This window comes from Cyprinus carpio, chromosome B22 (assembly GCF_018340385.1).
Source record: "Cyprinus carpio isolate SPL01 chromosome B22, ASM1834038v1, whole genome shotgun sequence".
NCBI lineage: Eukaryota > Metazoa > Chordata > Actinopteri > Cypriniformes > Cyprinidae > Cyprinus > Cyprinus carpio.
In genome coordinates this window covers 23681939-23701961 of record NC_056618.1, presented here as the reverse complement: position 1 = coordinate 23701961, position 20023 = coordinate 23681939, and the positions used below count along the sequence as shown (strand labels likewise).

Here is a 20023-nt window from a genome sequence, read left to right as displayed (position 1 = left end):
AAAATCTTGTGAATTCCATACATTTTCTTTACGGTATTTTGTCCAGTACTTTGTATTGCAGGTTTGTTAGCCTAGTTTATTTCCAGGTTAGTTCTAGCAGTGATACAGTGCACTTTGTGGCCAGCTACTGCACAAAAACTCAAGCAGATTTTAGCCAAGAAAAAAGTGAAATTCTTATTAGACTTGTGTGAAAGGGTTACAAATGAGCCTTTATTTTAAACGTGCACATTTAATGTCACACATGATTGGTGTAAAACTGAACCCAAACATAAATGATAGAACTTGCATTGAACCAGACAACTAATTGAATTTATCCAGCTTGCCCTTTCATGTTTCATATTGCTGCTGAGTAGGTTTCATGTGGTCATGAATCCATGAAAAGTAGTGGGAAATATGAGTGTACACTGTGAGGTATGGCTTTGTTTTGGTATTGTAAAATGACACAATTCCCTGTGCAACACCTCCACAAACAAGTGGACCGCCAGAGTCTCCCTGTGGATTATATCATTTGATTATTAGTATATCACAATGCAATGACACTGATACATCAGAGATAATTTGTGAGTGGTGCCACTTGAAGTACCTGTGCTGGTCCAGCTGATCCCTTAGTGGACAGAGTATCAGCTGTGCCACAGTTTTCAGAGTCTATCAGAGTCACATTTGCTTCTTTGAGCACATCTGAAGGAGACTCATGATGGTAATCTTGCCAGCCCCAACCCATGACCATACAGTCCTTGGATATTTTTTCAATCTCAAGTTTTGGCAAAGCGATAGTATTCACAGTTTTGTTCAAATTTGCTGGGGTTTTGAGCTGAAAGAGAAGATGCATTGTTCTTGATTCAGTTGATAACCACATACATTTCATTCTGTGTTTTTAAAGATAGGCTATTCAAAATGTTAAGTATATTTGGTAAATCTTAACAATTTCCTCTCATGGAATAATGTTATTACCTTTAGAAGCATGATGTCATGACCTTTCCTTTTCATATTGAATCCTGGATATGGAATGGGATCTACATCTACACCGGCAGGTAAATGTTTGGTGTCACCGGCCCCCAAATAAACCATAAGATTACTAAAATAAATAAATAAATAAATTGTTATCGTAGAGGCCAGAGTTACAAAAATGAGTAATATATATTTACAAGAAAGACATGATTTGGATGTTAAATGTCACTAATCTAAAAGACACTTAATTTTCAGTAATATTATCAGTATGTCTGCCCTGATATCAGAGGATGAGAACAAAACTTGAACTGAATTAAACTGGATAATAACACTATTGTCTAAAGTAGAGCTGCTTTATACCTGAATCACATCTTGCAACAAAAACCCTGTTATTAAACTGTAAGTTGAAACAACATTGAAGTGATATTACAGCTGAATTAAACTTGTTTCAAAATATATAAACTTTACACTGTAACTGATCTGAACTGAATAATGACACTATTGTCTTTTTAGAGCTGCTTGCAACAGAATTTGAATTGTCTCCATAACTGAGTTTTTTTTTATAATTTATTCTTCTATTTTCCTGTTTATTACTGTTAAAATGAAATGATCTGTATTATATAAGACGCTAAAGAAATTAAGGTCACTTGACTTGAAAGAAGGTGTTTTTTTTTCATATGGTTGTAGACAATGAGTGCCTGCACTTAGTCAGTTTGTATACTCTAATTTCTTTCTGATTTTCAGATAAAAAATTCTAAAATATGATCATTTCACCTACCTTTGTATGCAGTGGGCGGCTGTCATCACAAAATCCTCTCTTACCAAAAAACCACCACATGATTGTTTTGTAAACTTGTCACGGATGTAGACCATGTACGGTCGACTGTGTGGAGCGGAGACTTTACCACCAACAATGCCATCATGCGTGGAGAAACCTAAAAAAGAGTTTAGTACTATTTAATAGCATATTCAGAAACATATTCTGTAAAAATTAAAATCAAATAAAATGCTGACACGATTACTTTTAACTCAGTTAGATTTTTTGGAAACTTTAGTTAATGTGGATATTTTAGTTATCTCAACAAAAAAAGTAACATTTAAGTAAACTAATTGCAGCAACGTTTTTTACAGTGAGACTGTTGTAATTATTAAAGTAGACTAGACGTGAATACCTGGGGTGCAGGAACGCAGCAGTAGCAGACAAGTGATATGCCAGCGGATGCTCATTGTAGACAGCTCAGTTACACTCAGTGTGCACCACAGAGATGTTGGGCTCTGCTTTTATAGAAAGATTCAAGGAACCCACACCCGGAAGATAACGGCAGAAGCTGCAGCATGCTCTGCATTCAGATCAGTTGCACTGATCTAACAGCATTTAAGTTAGAGACTGTTCAAGGAAGAGTTGATCATCATCAGCTTTAGTTGTTTCATAACTTTTTGGTGATAATATCAGAACTTGATTGTAACGAGAATCTCATTATCTGTAATGTTTGCAGCTTCTGGTACCTTTACTACTATAATTTATGGCAATTTTTTATGCATAACCGCCACTTAATCAGGTACAACTACAAACCGAGAACAACCTGATTTCTTTGTGGCGTGGATTTAGTAATGGTTTGGAAATATTTATTTTTAGAAAGTCTGGTCTCTGTGGAGATGGTAGCATGAAACAGTTGCTGCAGATTTATCAGCTGCACATTCATAATGTCAATCTGCTCTTTCTCCTCATCCCAAAGGTACTCATTCTAGATCTGGAGACTGTGGAGTACACTGAACCTCTCGAGTGTGTGTGCAAGTTTTTATGCACTGAATGTGCTCTGTGTTTCCTTGTTGCTCAAAGTGTTTCACAACTTGCTTAAGTGTCTTCATCTCTTGTGGTGGTAGAGACTCTCTGACATTTAACCTCTTTATGTTACTTTTCAGAATTGTTGCATTTTTTGCAGAGGTGGAGATTACAGGTGTCAGAGTGAAATTGAGTTGTAACAGCCCCTCTTTTAAAGATGGTTGATTTACCCTTGCTTAGTCTACAAGTGTTTATGTAGCATCTTATTTAAACAAAATAAATAAATAAAAAATAAAAAAAAGAAGATGTTTGCTTGATATTTTTTCCCTCCATCTTTTGTAAAGTATAAAATACAATTTTATTTTTCAGACTGACTGGACGTGTTGCATTTAAATTGTAGAGGAGCGAGCTAACCTTTGATGAAATTACTTTATTTTCATTGCAAAGATGAGAGGCACGCATTTACTTTTAGAATCAAATCACTTACTATTAGTTTGATGTAGGTAATGGCCAGATGTTCTGTTATGCATGATGGAATGTTTGGCAAACTGAGAACTTTTCTGTAGCTGCTTGAGTAGCATTAATTGTCTATTTTGTTTCAGATGCATGATTTTTATTCTCAGTGTGTTTATTTAGCATTCACATCTTTCTAAGACCTTTTTCCAGAGCAATAAATCTGATGTCTAGATTCAGGTTTGGCTGTGTTATATTTTGCTGAAAGTGGTGATTCTGTAGAAAGGTGTTCATTTTAAAATCTTGTGAATTCCATACATTTTCTTTACGGTATTTTGTCCAGTACTTTGTATGGCAGGTTTGTTAGCCTAGTTTTTTTCCAGGTTAGTTCTAGCAGTGATACAGTGCACTTTGTGGCCAGCTACTGCACAAAAACTCAAGTAGATTTTAGCCACAAAAAAAAAAAATGACATTCTTATTAGACTTGTGTGAAAGGGTTACAAATGAGCCTTTATTTTAAATGTGCACATTTAATATCACACATGATTGGTGTAAAACTGAACCCAAACATAAATGATAGAACTTGCATTGAACCAGACAACTAAATGAGTTTATCCAGCTTGCCCTTCCATGTTTCATATCGCTACTGAGTAGGTTTCATGTGGTCATGAATCCATGAAAAGTAGTGGGAAATATGAGTGTACACTGTGAGGTATGGCTTTGTTTTGGTATTGTAAAATGACACAATTCCCTGTGCAACACCTCCACAAACAAGTGGACCCCCACCGTCTCCCTGTGGATTATATCATTTGATTATTAGTATATCACAATGCAACGACACTGATACATCAGAGATAATTTGTGAGTGTTTCCACTTGAAATACCTGTGCTGGTCCAGCTGATTCCTGAGTGCACAGAGTATCAGCCGTGCCACAGTTTTCAGAGTCTATCAGAGTCACCTTTGCTTCTTTGAGCACATCTGAAGGAGACTCGTTATCATAATTTTGCCAGCCCCAACCCATGACCATGCAGTCCTTGGATATTTTTTCAATCTCAAGTTTTGGCAAAGCGATAGTATTCACAGTTCTGTTCAAAGTTGCAATGGTTTTTAGCTGAAAGAGAAGATGCATTGTTTTTGATTAGGTTTATAACCACTACATTTCATTATGTTTTTTTTGGTTTTTGGCTGTTAGAGATTTTAAGCTGAGAAAAAAGTATATTTGGTAAATCTTAACAATTTCCTATCATGGAATAATGTTTTTTAGGCATGATACCAATGAAATTGTTCAATGTTATTACCTTTAGAAGCATGATGTCATGACCTGTTCTTTTCATATTGAATCCTGGATATGGAATGGGATCTACATCTACACCGGCAGGTAAATATTTGGTGTCACCGGCCCCCAAATAAACCATAAGATTACTAAAATAAATAAATAAATAAATTGTTATCGTAGAGGCCAGAGTTACAAAATGAGTAATATATATTTACAAGAAAGACATGATTTGGATGTTAAATGTCACTAATCTAAAAGACACTTAATTTTCAGTAATATTATCAGTATGTCTGCCCTGATATCAGAGGATGAGAACAAAACTTGAACTGAATTAAAACTGGATAATAACACTATTGTCTAAAGTAGAGCTGCTTTATACCTGAATCACATCTTGCAACAAAAACCCTGTTATTAAACTGTAAGTTGAAACAACATTGAAGTGATATTACAGCTGAATTAAACTTGTTTCAAAATATATAAACTTTACACTGTAACTGATCTGAACTGAATAATGACACTATTGTCTTTTTAGAGCTGCTTGCAACAGAATTTGAATTGTCTCCATAACTATTTATTTATTATTTATTTATTCTGCTATTTTTCTGTTTATTACTGTTAAGATAAAAAATTCTAAAATATGATAATTTCACCTACCTTCGTATGCAGGAGGCAGCTGTCATCACAAAATCCTCTCTTACCAAAAAACCACCACATGATTGTTTTGTAAACTTGTCACGAATATAGACCATGTATGGTCGACATTGTGGAACGGAGACTTTACCACCAACAATGCCATGTATGAAGAAACCTAAAGAAAGAATTTAGTACTATTCAATAGCATATTCTGAGACATATTCTGTAAAAAAAAAAAAAAAAAAAAACGTAACCACGATTACTTTTAACTTAATTAGATTTTTTGGAAACTTTAGTTAATTTGGATATTTTAGTTATCCCAACAGAAAAAGTCAAATTTAAGTAAACTAACTGCATCAGCGTTTTTTACAGTGAGACTGTTATTAAAGTATTATTAAAGTAGACTAGATGTGAATACCTGGGGTGCAGGAACGCAACAGTAGCATACAAGCGATGTGCCAATGGATGCTCATTGTAGACAGCTCAGTTACACTCAGTGTGCACCACAGAGATGTTGGGGTCTGCTTTTATAGAAAGATTCAAGGAACCCACCCCTTGTGGAAAAAGAAGTGCACTTAAGTATACTTTTATAAAGTGTACTTATTGCAGAAATAATATACTTTAAAAGAACACACATAAGTGCAAATTAAATATGTTATTTTCGACGCTTAAATGCAGTCTATTTGTAAATAACTTCAAATGTATCACATTTTAAAGTGATATTAAATGCAATTCGTTTAAATGATTTTTTTTAAACCACTTAAGTGGGACGTTTTAGTACGTCTTTATATGTACTTTTATAATTGCTTCTAGTGTCTTTAAAATATGGTTATAGTGTACTATTAGTGTACTTACAAGCAATTAATGTGAAATAAAATATATTTAAATGTCATTTCAATGTATTAATTTCCTAGTTACAATCAACACAAACACAAAATGGAAAACCCTCTACATTTATTGACAAAATATCTAAAACAAATACACAAAAATGCTTTTTGCTGATGCACAAGAAAAACCCAACACTATACACAATTGCAACACTTTAACTCACTTATTAGAAAGAGTCTGGAGAACAATGCAAAATCACTTACATACTTGCATACAAAAGTACCTAATCTTGCCATTATAGAAAACATCATTCTGTATGATATATAAGCCTGTTTCCTCATTGGGGACCTAAAAATGTCCTCAAGGTCAATACAATTTACTGGTATTACTATCCTTGTGGAGTCATTTGGTCTCTATAACGTATAGGATTACTAACACACAAACTTAATACCAAAAAAAATAATAATAAAAATCAGGAAAATTATCATTCCATGTACAACAAATGAGACCTTATTGTAAAACATTACCAAACTGTGTTAATGGTACCCCTGGTTACACCGACAAGGCTTAAGACCAGCCTCAGACTTAAATGTAATTCTATAATTATGCTTTGGCAATACTGTGCAAGTCATGCCAATAAAGCTCATTTGAATTGAATGTAATTCTGAGTTGTTTCAACTGAAAGAAACGTGCACTGGCTGACCTTTAAAAATATCAGTGCCTTTGTTTTGTCTCAAGATGCACACCAGTAATGTTTTTTTTCTACGGCATTTTAATGAAAATGACTTAAATGTCCTAATTGAACTATGGCCTAATCTTGGCTTAGTCAAAGACCTGTCTGTGAAACCAGGCCATTAGTTCTCAAACCTTTACTAGCACCAACATTAAACAGGACTGAAAGGTTTCTTCTAAAATCTTACTCCAGCATGTTCCAAAGAGGCAGGAAAGTCAGAAAAAAAATTCTTGAGGAAAGAAAGAAGAACAATTGTTACAAAACATATCCAGTCATTATAAATGGTTCAGATGAGTAAAAGCAATAGACTCAGTTGCAGTCCAAAGTTTATATACACCTAGCAGTCTCTGCAAAATGTTAATAATTTAAGCAGTAAGATGGTAGAGGGGTAGAATCATTAAACAATTGCAATTTCTTCTCTGATGAAGCAGTTTATTCTGCAAGGTGTATGTAAACTTTTGACCACATCTGCATCACGTAAGAGATGAATTACCTCAATCATCAGGGCAACATCGTAGTAGAATACTGGGAGATGTTCCTTCAGATTTCCATATTTCCTGGTCACACCATCTTCACTGATACTGGGATTTAAAAATAGATAACATTTTTACAAACATTTTTTTATTCCTACTTTACAGGGAATAAAACATAATTTTATCAATTAACCAAATGTAGATAAATATCCCAAAATCTATGAAAATGAAGGAAGGTACCTTTATTTTTTTCCCTCATCTTGCATTGCAAGCTTCTCACACATCTTCATTAAGGATGTTTTGTTACCCGTAAAATATATGATGATTAGAGGGGGATCTGTAAATGCACAGGTGAGAATATATTACTTGCAAATGGAAAAGATTCAAAGCATTTAAAACCCATAGTGATACTGACTTAATATAGCACTTTTAGCTTATAATGTGTGATCAGGGTGAGCTGACTAGGCAACAATTCATTAAAAACTTGTAACATCACCTTTTCAGTACTGTTCTGTGTCTCCAGTAACAATCCTGTACAGATCCTGCAAAATTAATAACTCCAGATAAGTACAAAAATAAGTACAAACACAACATCTCGCTCTTAAAATACAAAAAGAAAAGCATTTTTCGAACTTAATTTTTTATTTTTATTGTGCCATACATCAAAACAATACAACGAGAAACATTAAAATGTAAAGGAAAAATAGAAAAAGATGAACAACATTAATATGAAAACCGGGCCAGAGGACAGTAACAAAATAAATAAATAAATAAATCTTTTGTGAGGTGTCACTTAATACAATAGCATACCTGTTTACGCATTTTTCAAACTCTACTGAAGTAGCGCGCCATCATGACGTAATATTTTTGGTATCTTTTGTAGGACGAGAGTGATACTTTAGTGATTGTTTGTTTGTTATTTCAGGCTTTTCATTTCTGTTCAAGTTCAAGTTGTCCTAATTCATTGTGTAGTTAGACTTTTGTTGACATATTAAAAGTCAGTAATTTTTTACAGTGCAGTGTAGCCTAGTCTAATTAGAATAAAATGTATTTGAATGCATTTACAATGCTGGTGATGAAAATTTCAACAATAAATTTTATTGGCGTATACTGTAAGAAAGTGTATTAAAGTATGGAAGAAATATACATTTCAAGTGCATTAATGCACATATTATATATTATAGACTAAATACATTTAAAATACATTAACAAATGTAATTTTGGAGAACACACTTAAGTTGAAATTAAAATCAATTACTTTACATGTGCTTTAGTATACTGATAAATATATCAAAATAAGTGTACTTATTTAAAACACAATAAAATCGTAATTATGTAAAATGTATGTTTAAATAATGCTTAATTAGACATTATTATAAATTGCATTTTTTTTAAAGTACACTTAAGTATGTTAAGACCTATTGTCATTAAAGTGTACTCTCTTTAAATACACTAGGGTGGCATTTTGTTTAAGTTATATTTTATTTTATTTGAGTTTAATTTTTTTAAAGTATACTTTTAATAATTGAAGTACACAAAAAGTACACTTTTAGTGCAATTAAGCACACTTCTTTTTCTCAAGGGACACCTGGAAGATAACGGCAGGAGCTGCAGCATGCTCTGCATTCAGATCAGTTGCACTGATCTAACAGCATTTAAGTTAGAGACTGTTCAAGGAAGAGTTGATCATCATCAGCTTTAGTTGTTTCACAACTCTTTGGTGATAATATCAGAACTTTATAGTAACGAGAATCTCATTATCTGTTATGTTTGCAGCTTCTGGTACCTTTACTACTATAATTCATGGCAATTTTTTATGCATAACCGCCACTTAATCAGGTACAACTACAAACCGAGAACAACCTGATTTCTTTGTGGCGTTGATTTAGTAAGGGTTTGGAAATATATATATATTTTTTTAGAAAGTCTGGTCTCTGTGGAGATGGTAGCATGAAACAATTGCTGCAGATTTATCAGCTGCACATTCATAATGTCAATCTGCCCTTTCTCCTCATCCCGAAGGTACTCGTTCTAGATCTGGAGACTGTGGAGAACACTGAACCTCTCGAGTGTGTGTGCAAGTTTTTATGCACTGAATGTGCTCTGTGTTTCCTTGTTGCTCAAAGTGTTTCACAACTTGCTTAAGTGTCTTCATCTCTTGTGGTGGTAGAGACTCTCTGACATTTAACCTCTAAAAGATGTTTGCTTGATATTTTTTCCTTAATCTTTTGTAAAGTATAAAATAAAATTTTATTTTTCAGACTGAATGGACGTGTTGCATTTAAATTGTAGAGAAGCGAGCTAACCTTTAATGAAATTACTTTATTTTCATTGCAAAGATGAGAGGCGTGCATTTACTTTTAGAATCAAATCACTTTCTATTAGTTTGATGTAGGTAATGGCCAGATGTTCTGTTATGCATGATGGAATATTTGGCAAACTGAGAACTTTTCTGTAGCTACAGTAGCTGCTTGAGTAGCATTAATTAACTATTTTGTTTCAGATGCATGATTTCTTTATTCTCAGTGTGTTCATTTAGCATTCACATCTTTCTAAGACCTTTTTTTAGAGCAATAAATCTGATGTCTAGATTCAGGTTTGACTGTGCTATATTTTGCTGAAAGTGGTGATTCTGTAGAAAGGTGTTCATTTTAAAATCTTGTGAATTCCATACATTTTCTTTACGGTATTTTGTCCAGTACTTTGTATGGCAGGTTTGTTAGCCTAGTTTTTTTTCCAGGTTAGTTCTAGCTAGCAGTGCATGGGCAGCTACTGCACTTTCAAGTAGCTTTTGCACAAAAAAAAAAAAAGTAGACTGGCTATTCTTATAAAGACCACCACAACTGTATTTTGATTGCAAAAATATTCACAAGTATTTATTTACAACATTAAATAAAAGATAAATGTATCTTAGAATAAAATAAAACAAATCACATAGGCATGAAAAGTTGGAAGGAAAAAAAATAAAAACAAAAAAAAAAAAAAAACTTCACTTTCCCAAAAGAAACAAAAGGAAAAAAACCTTTCTGTGGTTATATTGAAATTAAACAATTATTCATTCCCTCTGAAAAAATGTCCAACCCCGTTGCAGGCCTGTTCGATGACACTTTGTGTGCGGTGAGGCCTAAAAACTGGAATGGCCGCTTCACTCAGAAACTGAGCATAAACAAAAAGCACGTGCACGTGAATGTTAGTACTCACGAATCCAGGTTAAGTCAGTACAGCAAAAGCAATGGCAATGGCGATGACGACGGTAATGGCAAAGGAAGAAGCACAGCATAGACGATCACGGCAGGGCAGACAGAAACAGCAGAGCAGAAACAGCAGGGCCTTCGGTTGGAAAACCAGTCTCTCTCCCTTTCTCTCTCTCACCAACGTCCGTCTCCTTAGAGCATATTATCTGAATTGAGCCACATTATCAAACACTATTTCTTATTGAATTAGCGTTAGCTTTGCTTTAGTTTTAGAGATATCACAATGATAAAACTACAACATATGAGCACATTGGCACAGAATGCTACCGCTAATTAGCATGTCGCTAACCACGTTATACATCCAGTCTCTTAACTATAACAGTTCGATATAGCACAAAATTACAGGCATACACAATCATATTCACCTCTTGCAGGTCACACCAAAGTTTTTTTGTTGTAAGGACCACGAGTAGTCGACCTTCATAAAACATTAATGCTTCCCACACCACGATGGCTCCTTCATTAGCGCTCACATCATAGCGTCTGTTCTCCGTTTCTCATGCGTGCTCACTACTCCTCACACAAACCTGTCCCAATAGTCCCGCCCCTTACACAGTGATGTTACTCTGATTGGCTGAAGTACTAACACAACCAAAAGCAAAACGGGAATTAAATTATTGACAGGTGACAGGTAACAGACTAGGTTACACAGATAAACACAGCTTCTTCTTCTCTACTTTTCTCTCAGATGAAACGTAAAAACTTATATGAATTTAACTTTAACTGTAAATAGTCTTATTTATTAAACTCTACATATTATAATTTATACTTTTAACCAGCACACCTTTTACCCAATTTTAACTAACATGAACTATTTATGAACTTTTCTTTTTTTCTTTGCGTGTGTATAGGTTACACTGTTAATGATCTTTTATACTCTGTAACTTATATAAATTTTGTACAGGGCTACACCCTCCCTCTTCTGAATGTGTAGATGTCCTCATCACACCTTTTGTCCCTCTTCAACTTGAAAGGGTGATTCCTTTTATCCTCCTCCATATACCTTTGGGATGTTTTGGACTTTTTCCTTGGTTTGTTGTCTTGGTCTGGAGGGTTCATCTTGAGTTGGATGACCATGCCATGGTGCATGATGGTAACTGGTTCAAAAGATGGATGACCAGGTTCCTCATAAGTAAATCTTATAGGTGGCTTTGGTTTTCTCAGGGATGTCCGGACTGTAGAAGACCTTTCACTTTTTTCTCTTTCAGCAGCTATATTACGTCTGTTTCTTTGTAAGGGAGGTAACTTTGCTCCCTCTTCTGAATCTTGAGAATCTTCTTCCACAGATTCAGTATTTGTCTCTTGGATATCAGAGTATGACAGAGGAGGTGCAGCACCTTCAAGCGGTTCCTCATTCTCTGTCTCTGTAAGTTGTTGAGTTTCTGTAACTTCACAGCTTTCCTCCTCAGCTTTTCCATCCTCCTCAGAGTTTTCACTCTCATCATTCTCCACAGAGTGATTTATGTTTATCCGTCTCCGGACCTCATCCATATCAAAATCTAAATCTGGAGGTTTGTGGACAGTTTCAAACTCTGAACCTGATGACTCTGTGTCACTTTCTTCAGACTTGGTTGGTTGACGTTTCTGAGTACGTTGAGTTCTTGTTACAGGTCTCCGAACAGAGATTGCATCATCTGATGGGTTAAACATCCTGACCATGTAACCGATGGGCAACAGATGATCTCGATGGAGAGTTTTCAGCACACCTGGACCATGCTCTGGTTTGACCTTATAAACAGGCAGGTTAGGCAACTTCTCCACCACAACATATGGTATTGATTTCCATCGATCTTGGAGTTTATGTTTGCCTTTTAGACCCACATTCTGTATGAGAATTCTGTCTCCTTTCTCCAAAGGTAGGTCTCTCACACGTTGGTCATATCGGGCTTTATTTTTCAAGTGATTCTTTGTAGCAGCATCAGATGCCAACTGATAAGCTTTTTGCAACTCTTTCCTCATCCTGGCCACGTACTGTTGGTAGGAGGTTTCACTTTCACCATTTGGTGAGATTCCAAAACAGATGTCAATTGGTAACCTTGCTTCCCTTCCGAACATGAGATGATAAGGGGAGTATCCCGTGGAATCATTTTTTGTGCAATTGTATGCATGTACCAGGTAGGTGATATGTTGACTCCAATGTTGTTTCTGTACGGCATCCAGGGTACCAAGCATGGCTAAAAGTGTTCGATTAAATCGTTCTGGTTGGGCATCCCCTTGAGGGTGGTAGGGAGATGTTCTTGACTTCCGAATCCCAAGCATGGACAAGAGTTCTTTTATCAGGCGACTTTCAAAATCTCGGCCCTGATCCGAGTGTATCCTTGCAGGTAGGCCATAGTGCACAAAATACTTGTCCCACAATACTCTGGCAACGGTGATAGCCTTTTGATTTTTTGTAGCAAATGCTTGTGCGTAACGTGTATAATGGTCTGTCACTACCAACACATTAGCAACACCTTTAGAGTCAGGCTCTATTTGCAAAAAATCAATACAAACTAAATCCAAGGGGCCATTACTCGTTATTTGGTTTAAGGGCGAGGCATGCTGAGGGAGTGTCTTTCTGGAGATACATCTACCACAGGTTCGAATGTACTGCTCGACCTCAGCTGTCATTCGCGGCCAATAAAATCTGTCCTTGATCAGTTCAGTGGTGCGTTCGACTCCCAAGTGTCCACACTCATCATGTAGAGACCTTAACACCATTGGGCGGTATCTTGTGGGCAAGACAAGTTGTTTGATCTGTTTTCCGCACATCTTTTCTTTTACTCTGTAGAGTATTCCATCTCTTAACTCCAACTTGCGGCTTTCACGAAGGAGCAGCACAGTTTCAGGTGAGTCGTTCTCTGAGCGTGTCAGGCCTTTATTCTTCTCCAAAGTTTTCTTTAATGGTCCAATTGTTGGGTCCATATCTTGTGATGCTTGAATGTCTTTTGAGCTCAATTGGTCAAGTGTATTCATGCTAAGGTTCACTGGACACACATAAACTTCAGGTACTGCGGTGGCAGGAGCTCCCAACTGATCAACTAATCTGTCTGGCACATCAGCCTCTTCACTGACACAGGCTCTTTTGCAGAGGGCTTTGATGCCAGCAGGTGGGACACTAGTCCACTCTTCTGTCTTCTCTGAAGAGTACTGTCTGGACAACAAGTCAGTATCAATATTGTGTCTCCCAGGTCGATACTGGATGGTGAAATCGTAGGTGGCGAGGGCAGCGAGCCAACGATGTCCGACTGCACTGAGTTTGGCAGAGGTCAATACATATGTTAATGGGTTATTGTCAGTTCTTACTATGAACTTTGCCCCATACAAATAATCGTGAAACTTGTCCACGACAGCCCATTTTAATGCCAGAAATTCCAATTGATGGACTGGATAGTTGTGTTCTGAGTCTTTAAGCTTACGACTGGCAAAAGCTACTGGCCTAAGGCCCTCAGGATATTCCTGGTTCAGGACAGCGCCTAAACCATTCATACTGGCGTCCACATGTAAGATGTACAGTTTTGTGGGGTCAGCGAAAGCTAGCACTGGGGCATTGATCAAACATTCACGAATACGGTCAAAAGCGTCCTGGCAGGTTTTAGTCCACCGTTCTCCGAACGGCTCTGATGGCTTGAAATAGACTTTGCTTGGGTCAACATTTTGTTAGTCTTGGGGTCTTGCCAAGTGGGGGCGTAACCCTTGGTAAGCTCGGAGAGGGGACGGACAATGGCAGAGTAGTTTGCAATGAACCTCCGATAATAACTGCAAAATCCGAGGAAGGACTTCAGCGGTTTCAGGTGAGTGGGCTCTTTCCAATGCTTTACTACCTCCACTTTGTCTGGATCCGTAGCTATTCCGTTAGCAGAAACAATGTGACCCACATACTTGACCTCCGGCTGACAGAATTGGCATTTGTCAATAGAAACCTTCAATCCGACCTCCTCTAGTCTGTCCAACACCTTGAGAAGACGTTGCTCGTGCTCCTCAAGTGTCTTGCTGAAAATGATGATATCATCTAAGTACACGAGAGCTTCCAGAAGATGCATATCGCCTACAGCCTTTTCCATTAAGCGCTGAAATGTTGCTGGCGCTCCTGTGATTCCTTGTGGCATGCGCTCAAATTGATAGAAACCTAGAGGGCAAATGAACGCTGTCTTCTCTTTGTCCTCGGGAGCCATCTCTATCTGGTAGTAACCACTGCGCAAATCCAGAACTGAAAACCATTGGCTGCCTGATAGAGAATCCAAGGCGTCGTCAATGCGTGGCATTGTATACTGATCTGGTGTGGTGCGGTTATTCAGTGTTCTGTAATCAATACAGATTCTTATCTTCCCATTCTTTTTGCGGACTACAACGATTGGTGAGGCGTACGGGCTACGGGACTCCGTGATAATGCCAGTGGCCAGTAGTTGTTGTATGTGTCGCCGCACGTCGTCTATGTCGGCAGGGGCTATTCTCCTTGACCTCTCCCTGAAGGGTCTGGGGTCATGCAGGCGTATGTGGTGTTCAACACCCTTGGCGCGACCAACATCCCACTCATGCAGTGAGAAAACATTCCGCCTCTCAGCCAACTTCTGCTGAAACCGACTTTTCCACTCTTCGGGAATGTGAGAGTCCCCGAAATTGAAAAGACTTGGGTCTAGGGTTTCAGCTGGGAGGTCGGAAAGCCGAACTGAGGTAACTGTGTCCACAGCATACATCTCAGCAACGATGGTCCCAACTGGGATGGAAGTTGTCCTTTTGGACTCATTCTGAATGAGGACAGTGAAACTGTTATTGTCTATGCTGGCATCTGAGAGCACACCAGGCTGTACCAGCAGACCGGCGGGGAGCAACTGTTCAGTGGGTGCATCAATCAGTACAAGGTCTTTGGATGGGGCACTGTGTCTTTCCACTTTACATGTTGCATAGTACTTTACACCTGGAGCAATGGAGAGTAAACCAGGTCCTTTCCACTTTATCTGTCCCAAGACTTCATCTTTTGCAAACTGCTCTTGTGCTTTGACAGGTGCGTAAACAGACTGAATCCTCATTGAGTGCACAATGTTCTCGTCACCTTTTGTCTTCACCAGCTCCCATAAGCGGCGAAACAGAGATGTATTGGTGCCAACCAATACAGGGGTTTGTTGCTGATTTCTTGGCTCAGGGCAGATTAAAGCAAGCACTTCTACTCGTCCCGATACACCAGTGATCTCTTCAGTGAACTCCATCTCAACCACAACATATCCTTTGTAAGGAAACTCAGTATCTGAAAGGCCCCAGAGTCCAAGACCAGAGAGGGGTTTTATCGGGACATCAGGTAAGTGTTCGTTATACCAGCTTTCAAAAATAATAGTCACGTTAGACCCACTGTCGATGAGAGCATTGCAGACCACATCATTAACTTTGATGGTGTGAATAAATGATGGACCTACAAGACCTTCAGGTAAGTCAGTGTTAGGTTCTGGGACTTTAACCTTATTGGTTCTAGCTACATGCTGCTCTTCAGCTGCAGGATTTGGGTTCTCTTTGTTTGGTAAAGGGGAAACTCGCACCAAGCGTATAAGCTTTCTAATAACTTTCTGGAGATTCTCAGGGGCAGTACATCTGGTGGCTATGTGGCCATTTTCCCCACACCGATAACAGAAAAACTCATCCTTGTCTTGTCGGGGAGGAAAAACTTTGGAATGAGCGGGCTTGTGAACTGGAGCTGATTTGTATCGGTGAGGCTGAGGTGTGTGTTCTCGTGGGGGATCTGATGTGTATTTCACTGCCATTACACTCATTTTATTTTCTAGGGCTTTCACTTGTTTCCTTAGCGATTGCAATTCACTCTGTGACTCATTTTTCTGTTTTTGTTTCTCTTTCAGACCTGTAAAAGATTCATCAGAGATTGGCTGAGGTTGTAAGTTGCTTCTCTGCTCTAGCTGCGCTCTCAATTCTCGAATCTGAGCTTGCAGTTCACTCCTAGAGACTGATTCAAGTTCTTTCTCCTTTTCAGCTTGGACAGTGCGTACACGCTGAGGACGCATGTGTGACAAATGGCTTTGTTTGGCTAACTGGCGAACCTCCTCTTCCATCACTTCTCTTAACAGGTTCAAGAATGTAGGGGGATCACTACTCCGCTCCCTAATTTTCAACTGAAGCAACATGAGTTCAGAGGTAGACCCTCTAAGAAGCTGCTCTAAACGAGCGCTATTGGCAGCGCTTACAGGTAAACCACCTCCCTGTACTACTTTGACAAGAGATTTTTCTACTCTTCGTAGGAACTCAGACAGACGCTCACCAGACTGTTGGTGGAGGGCTCTAAACGACAAGTATAGTTCTTCTGGGGACTCTACTGTGCCAAAAATGCTTTCTATAGCCTTTATGTACTCACTTGGGCTAGCATCAGGTTGAGTCAGGCGCACAGCTTGAATGATTTCAAAGGCTGGCCCTTTAAGACTCTCCAGTATCCGACGCCGTTTTTCTTTGTCGGAGCACTCACCTTCCTCTACTAAGAATGTTGCTTGTTCCAGCCAGTTATCTAAGGTCTCTTCTCCAGTTGGGGTGGGACTGACCCCAGAGAATGTCCGCAGACGTCTGTATGGGTGACTGTCATGTTGTTTGTTTGTTCTGCTCATAACATCACCGACCGCACGGATGATGTCTTCAGGGTTGCTGTTACCCTCTTTGGTGAGTGAACATAAACCTGGTAAGTCATCTAAGGTTCTCCCTTCGCTCTGCAAAAAGGTAAGTAGCTTCTCTTCAAAGTTATCAAGCTGAGGCTCTGTGTAATAGACAGTTTTCCAACCACTTCCTTCACTTATAGGCATTATCTCAGGTGGGATTTTAGAGGGGTCAATCTCTTCACGACACTCACATAACACCATTACTGATTGTTGTTGAGGGTGAAACATTTTGCCTCTCACTCTAACTTTTCCCAATGCTTTGATGGTCCCTGCTGTTTCTTCAATATCTTCTCTTGAAACACCTTCTGGCACTCCATGTAAAAGGAGCGCATGCTTTAAATCTAATGATTCTCCTTTGCACCAGTTAATTAGCTCACGTTGTGATGGACTACTTGTTTGACTTGCCATGCTGTACTTTACTTAAATTGCTTTTAGTTACTGTTAGCACGTTATTTTTATACAAATGCTCTATACTACTGCTCTAAAGTTGTGGGGTCTAGTGGCTTGTACTCTATGTTTATAAATTTCCATATATGTTAAAAAATTATCCCAGCGGTGCCTCCATTTTATGTAACCCAGGTCTCATGTAGTTAGAAAATAAAGCTAGAGTGGTTAATACAATGAGACTGGGCCTGGGCTCGTTGTAGGGAAATACAACTTGTTTTATATGTTACTTAATAAATGTATATTTGTAATACTCTTGGCTATTCTTATAAAGACCACCACAACTGTATTTTGATTGCAAAAATATTCACAAGTATTTATTTACAACATTAAATAAAAGATAAATGTATCTTAGAATAAAATAAAACAAATCACATAGGCATGAAAATTTGGAAGGAAAAAACTAAAACAAAAAAGAAAAAAACTTCACTTTCCCAAAAGGAAAAAAAACCTTTCTGTGGTTATATTGAAATTAAACAATTATTCATTCCCTCTGAAAAAATGTCCAACCCCGTTGCAGGACGTTCGATGACACTTTGTGTGCGGTGAGGCCTAAAAACTGGAATGGCCGCTTCACTCAGAAACTGAGCATAAACAAAAAGCACGTGCATGTGAATGTTAGTACTCACGAATCCAGGTTAAATCAGTACAGCAAAAGCAATGGCAATGGCGATGACGACGGTAATGGCAAAGGAAGAAGCACAGCATAGACGATCACGGCAGGGCACACAGAAACAGCAGAGCAGAAACGCACAGGCCTTCGGGTTGGAAAACCAGTCTCTCTCCCTTTCTCTCTCTCACCAACGTCCGTCTCCTTAGAGCATATTATCTGAATTGAGCCACATTATCAAACACTATTTCTTATTGAATTAGCGTTAGCTTTGCTTTAACTTTAGTGATATCACAATGCTAAAACTACAACATATGAGCACATTGGCACAGAATGCTACCGCTAATTAGCATGTCGCTAACCACGTTATACATCCAGTCTCTTAACTATAACAGTTCGATATAGCACAAAATTACAGGCATACACAATCATATTCACCTCTTGCAGGTCACACCAAAGTTTTTTGTTGTAAGGACCACGAGTAGTCGACCTTCATAACAAAAAATTAATGTTTCCCACACCACGATGCCTCCTTCATTAGCGCTCACATCATAGCGTCTGTTCTCCGTTTCTCATGCGTGCTCACTACTCCTCACACAAACCTGTCCCAATAGTCCCGCCCCTTACACAGTGATGTTACTCTGATTGGCTGAAGTACTAACACAACCAAAAGCAAAACAGGAATTAAATGATTGACAGGTGACAGGTAACAGATTAGGTTACACAGATAAACACAGCTTCTTCTCTACTTTTCTCTCAGATGAAACGTAAAAACTTATATGAATTTAACTTTAACTGTAAATAGTCTTCACCTTTGTTACTCCTCCCTTCATCCTTCCAGAGCTCCTCCGTGGGACTTGAGACCGGTGAGTGGCGCATGTGTCGCTCATAATCAATTACTCCACCAGCCTCGCTACATTCCCAAGGCTCTCGGCCCTGTCCTACTCGTCATATTCAGTATTATACATCATCTCCAGAAGCATGATGTCATGACTTGTTCTGGCCACAGTGAATTCTGGATGTGGAATTGGATCTACCTCTACACCATAAAAGGTTGGTGTCATCATCCCCCAAATAGGCCATAAGATGACTAAAGATGAAAAAATACATATTACAGATATCATAGAGGAGAGATTCAACAAATAACTCATAATATTTATATATATATATATATATATATATATATATATTTTATAAAAAAAAATGGCCACTTTGGATGTCTAAATTCACCTTTTCCCCAATTGTTAAGTACCTGCACTATGTATAACCATTCTAATTAAAGTATAAAATATAATAATTTAATCTACCTTCTTTTACAGTGGGCAGCTGTCATCCCAAAATCCTTTCTTACAAAAAAAAAAAAACAAAAAAAACACCACATACTTGTTTTGATACCTTTTCACAGTTGTAGACCATGTAGGGTTGACTGTGTAAAACAGAGACTTTACCACCAACAGCAGATGTTGGGTTCTGCTTTTATAGAGACATTCAAGGGACCCAAACCAAAAGGAGTTTCACATTTGATTTAGAGACTGTTAAAGGTTGTTAGAGTTGATCACAGGTTAGTGATTATCATCAGCTTTCATGTTTTTTTTTATACTTTAGTGATAATATCAGAAACTACACACTAGGGAATTTATAGTTGCAAAAATTTAATTATATGTAATGTTAGCAACTTCTGGTACACTGACTACCATAATTCATGGTAGTTTTTTAAACATAGTCGCCACTTGATCAGGTAGTCTACAACATTTACAAACCCCACTTTGTCTTAGGGCTGTCAAATAAAAGTTTGAATTTCGAATATTCATTGAATTTAAAATAAAAATCCTCATTTGATTGCAAAAACAGAGGTGGAGATTATAGGTGTCAGTTGGAGTGAAATTGTCAAGAGAAACAGAAAGTCAAAGCTCAGGATGGCTGACTTCAGCCTTGGATGTGTTATCCATGTCTTTTAGATG

At 37.9% G+C, this 20023-nt stretch overlaps 3 protein-coding genes across 3 annotated transcripts in view; all 3 read right to left on the bottom strand.

The window, feature by feature from the left end:
* Window positions 1-188: 188 nt before the first annotated feature.
* Window positions 189-9391, bottom strand: LOC109059914 (granzyme-like protein 1). Its single transcript, XM_042748725.1, has 6 exons — window positions 9318-9391; window positions 2121-2851; window positions 1727-1883; window positions 952-1075; window positions 584-811; window positions 189-492 (listed from the first exon to the last, which is right to left on the bottom strand). The coding sequence occupies exons 2-6, from the start codon at window positions 2173-2175 to the stop codon at window positions 328-330; spliced, it is 729 nt and encodes a 242-aa protein (XP_042604659.1). The 5' UTR covers window positions 2176-2851; window positions 9318-9391; the 3' UTR covers window positions 189-327.
* LOC109098001 (mast cell protease 2-like) overlaps window positions 3674-20023 on the bottom strand; it is a 36415-nt gene continuing 20065 nt past the window's right edge. The window contains exons 2-4 of the mRNA XM_042748726.1: window positions 18875-19152; window positions 4069-4296; window positions 3674-3977 (exon numbers count right to left, since the gene is read on the bottom strand). Coding sequence (XP_042604660.1) covers window positions 3828-3977; window positions 4069-4296; window positions 18875-18952 — 456 coding nt within the window. The 5' untranslated portion in view covers window positions 18953-19152 and the 3' untranslated portion in view covers window positions 3674-3827. The remainder of the gene's footprint in view (window positions 3978-4068; window positions 4297-18874; window positions 19153-20023) is intronic.
* On the bottom strand, window positions 13873-18209 carry LOC109092323 (RAB11 family interacting protein 4 (class II) b). The gene is made up of 2 exons (XM_042748722.1): window positions 14249-18209; window positions 13873-14108 (listed from the first exon to the last, which is right to left on the bottom strand). The coding sequence occupies exons 1-2, from the start codon at window positions 17414-17416 to the stop codon at window positions 14022-14024; spliced, it is 3255 nt and encodes a 1084-aa protein (XP_042604656.1). The 5' UTR covers window positions 17417-18209; the 3' UTR covers window positions 13873-14021.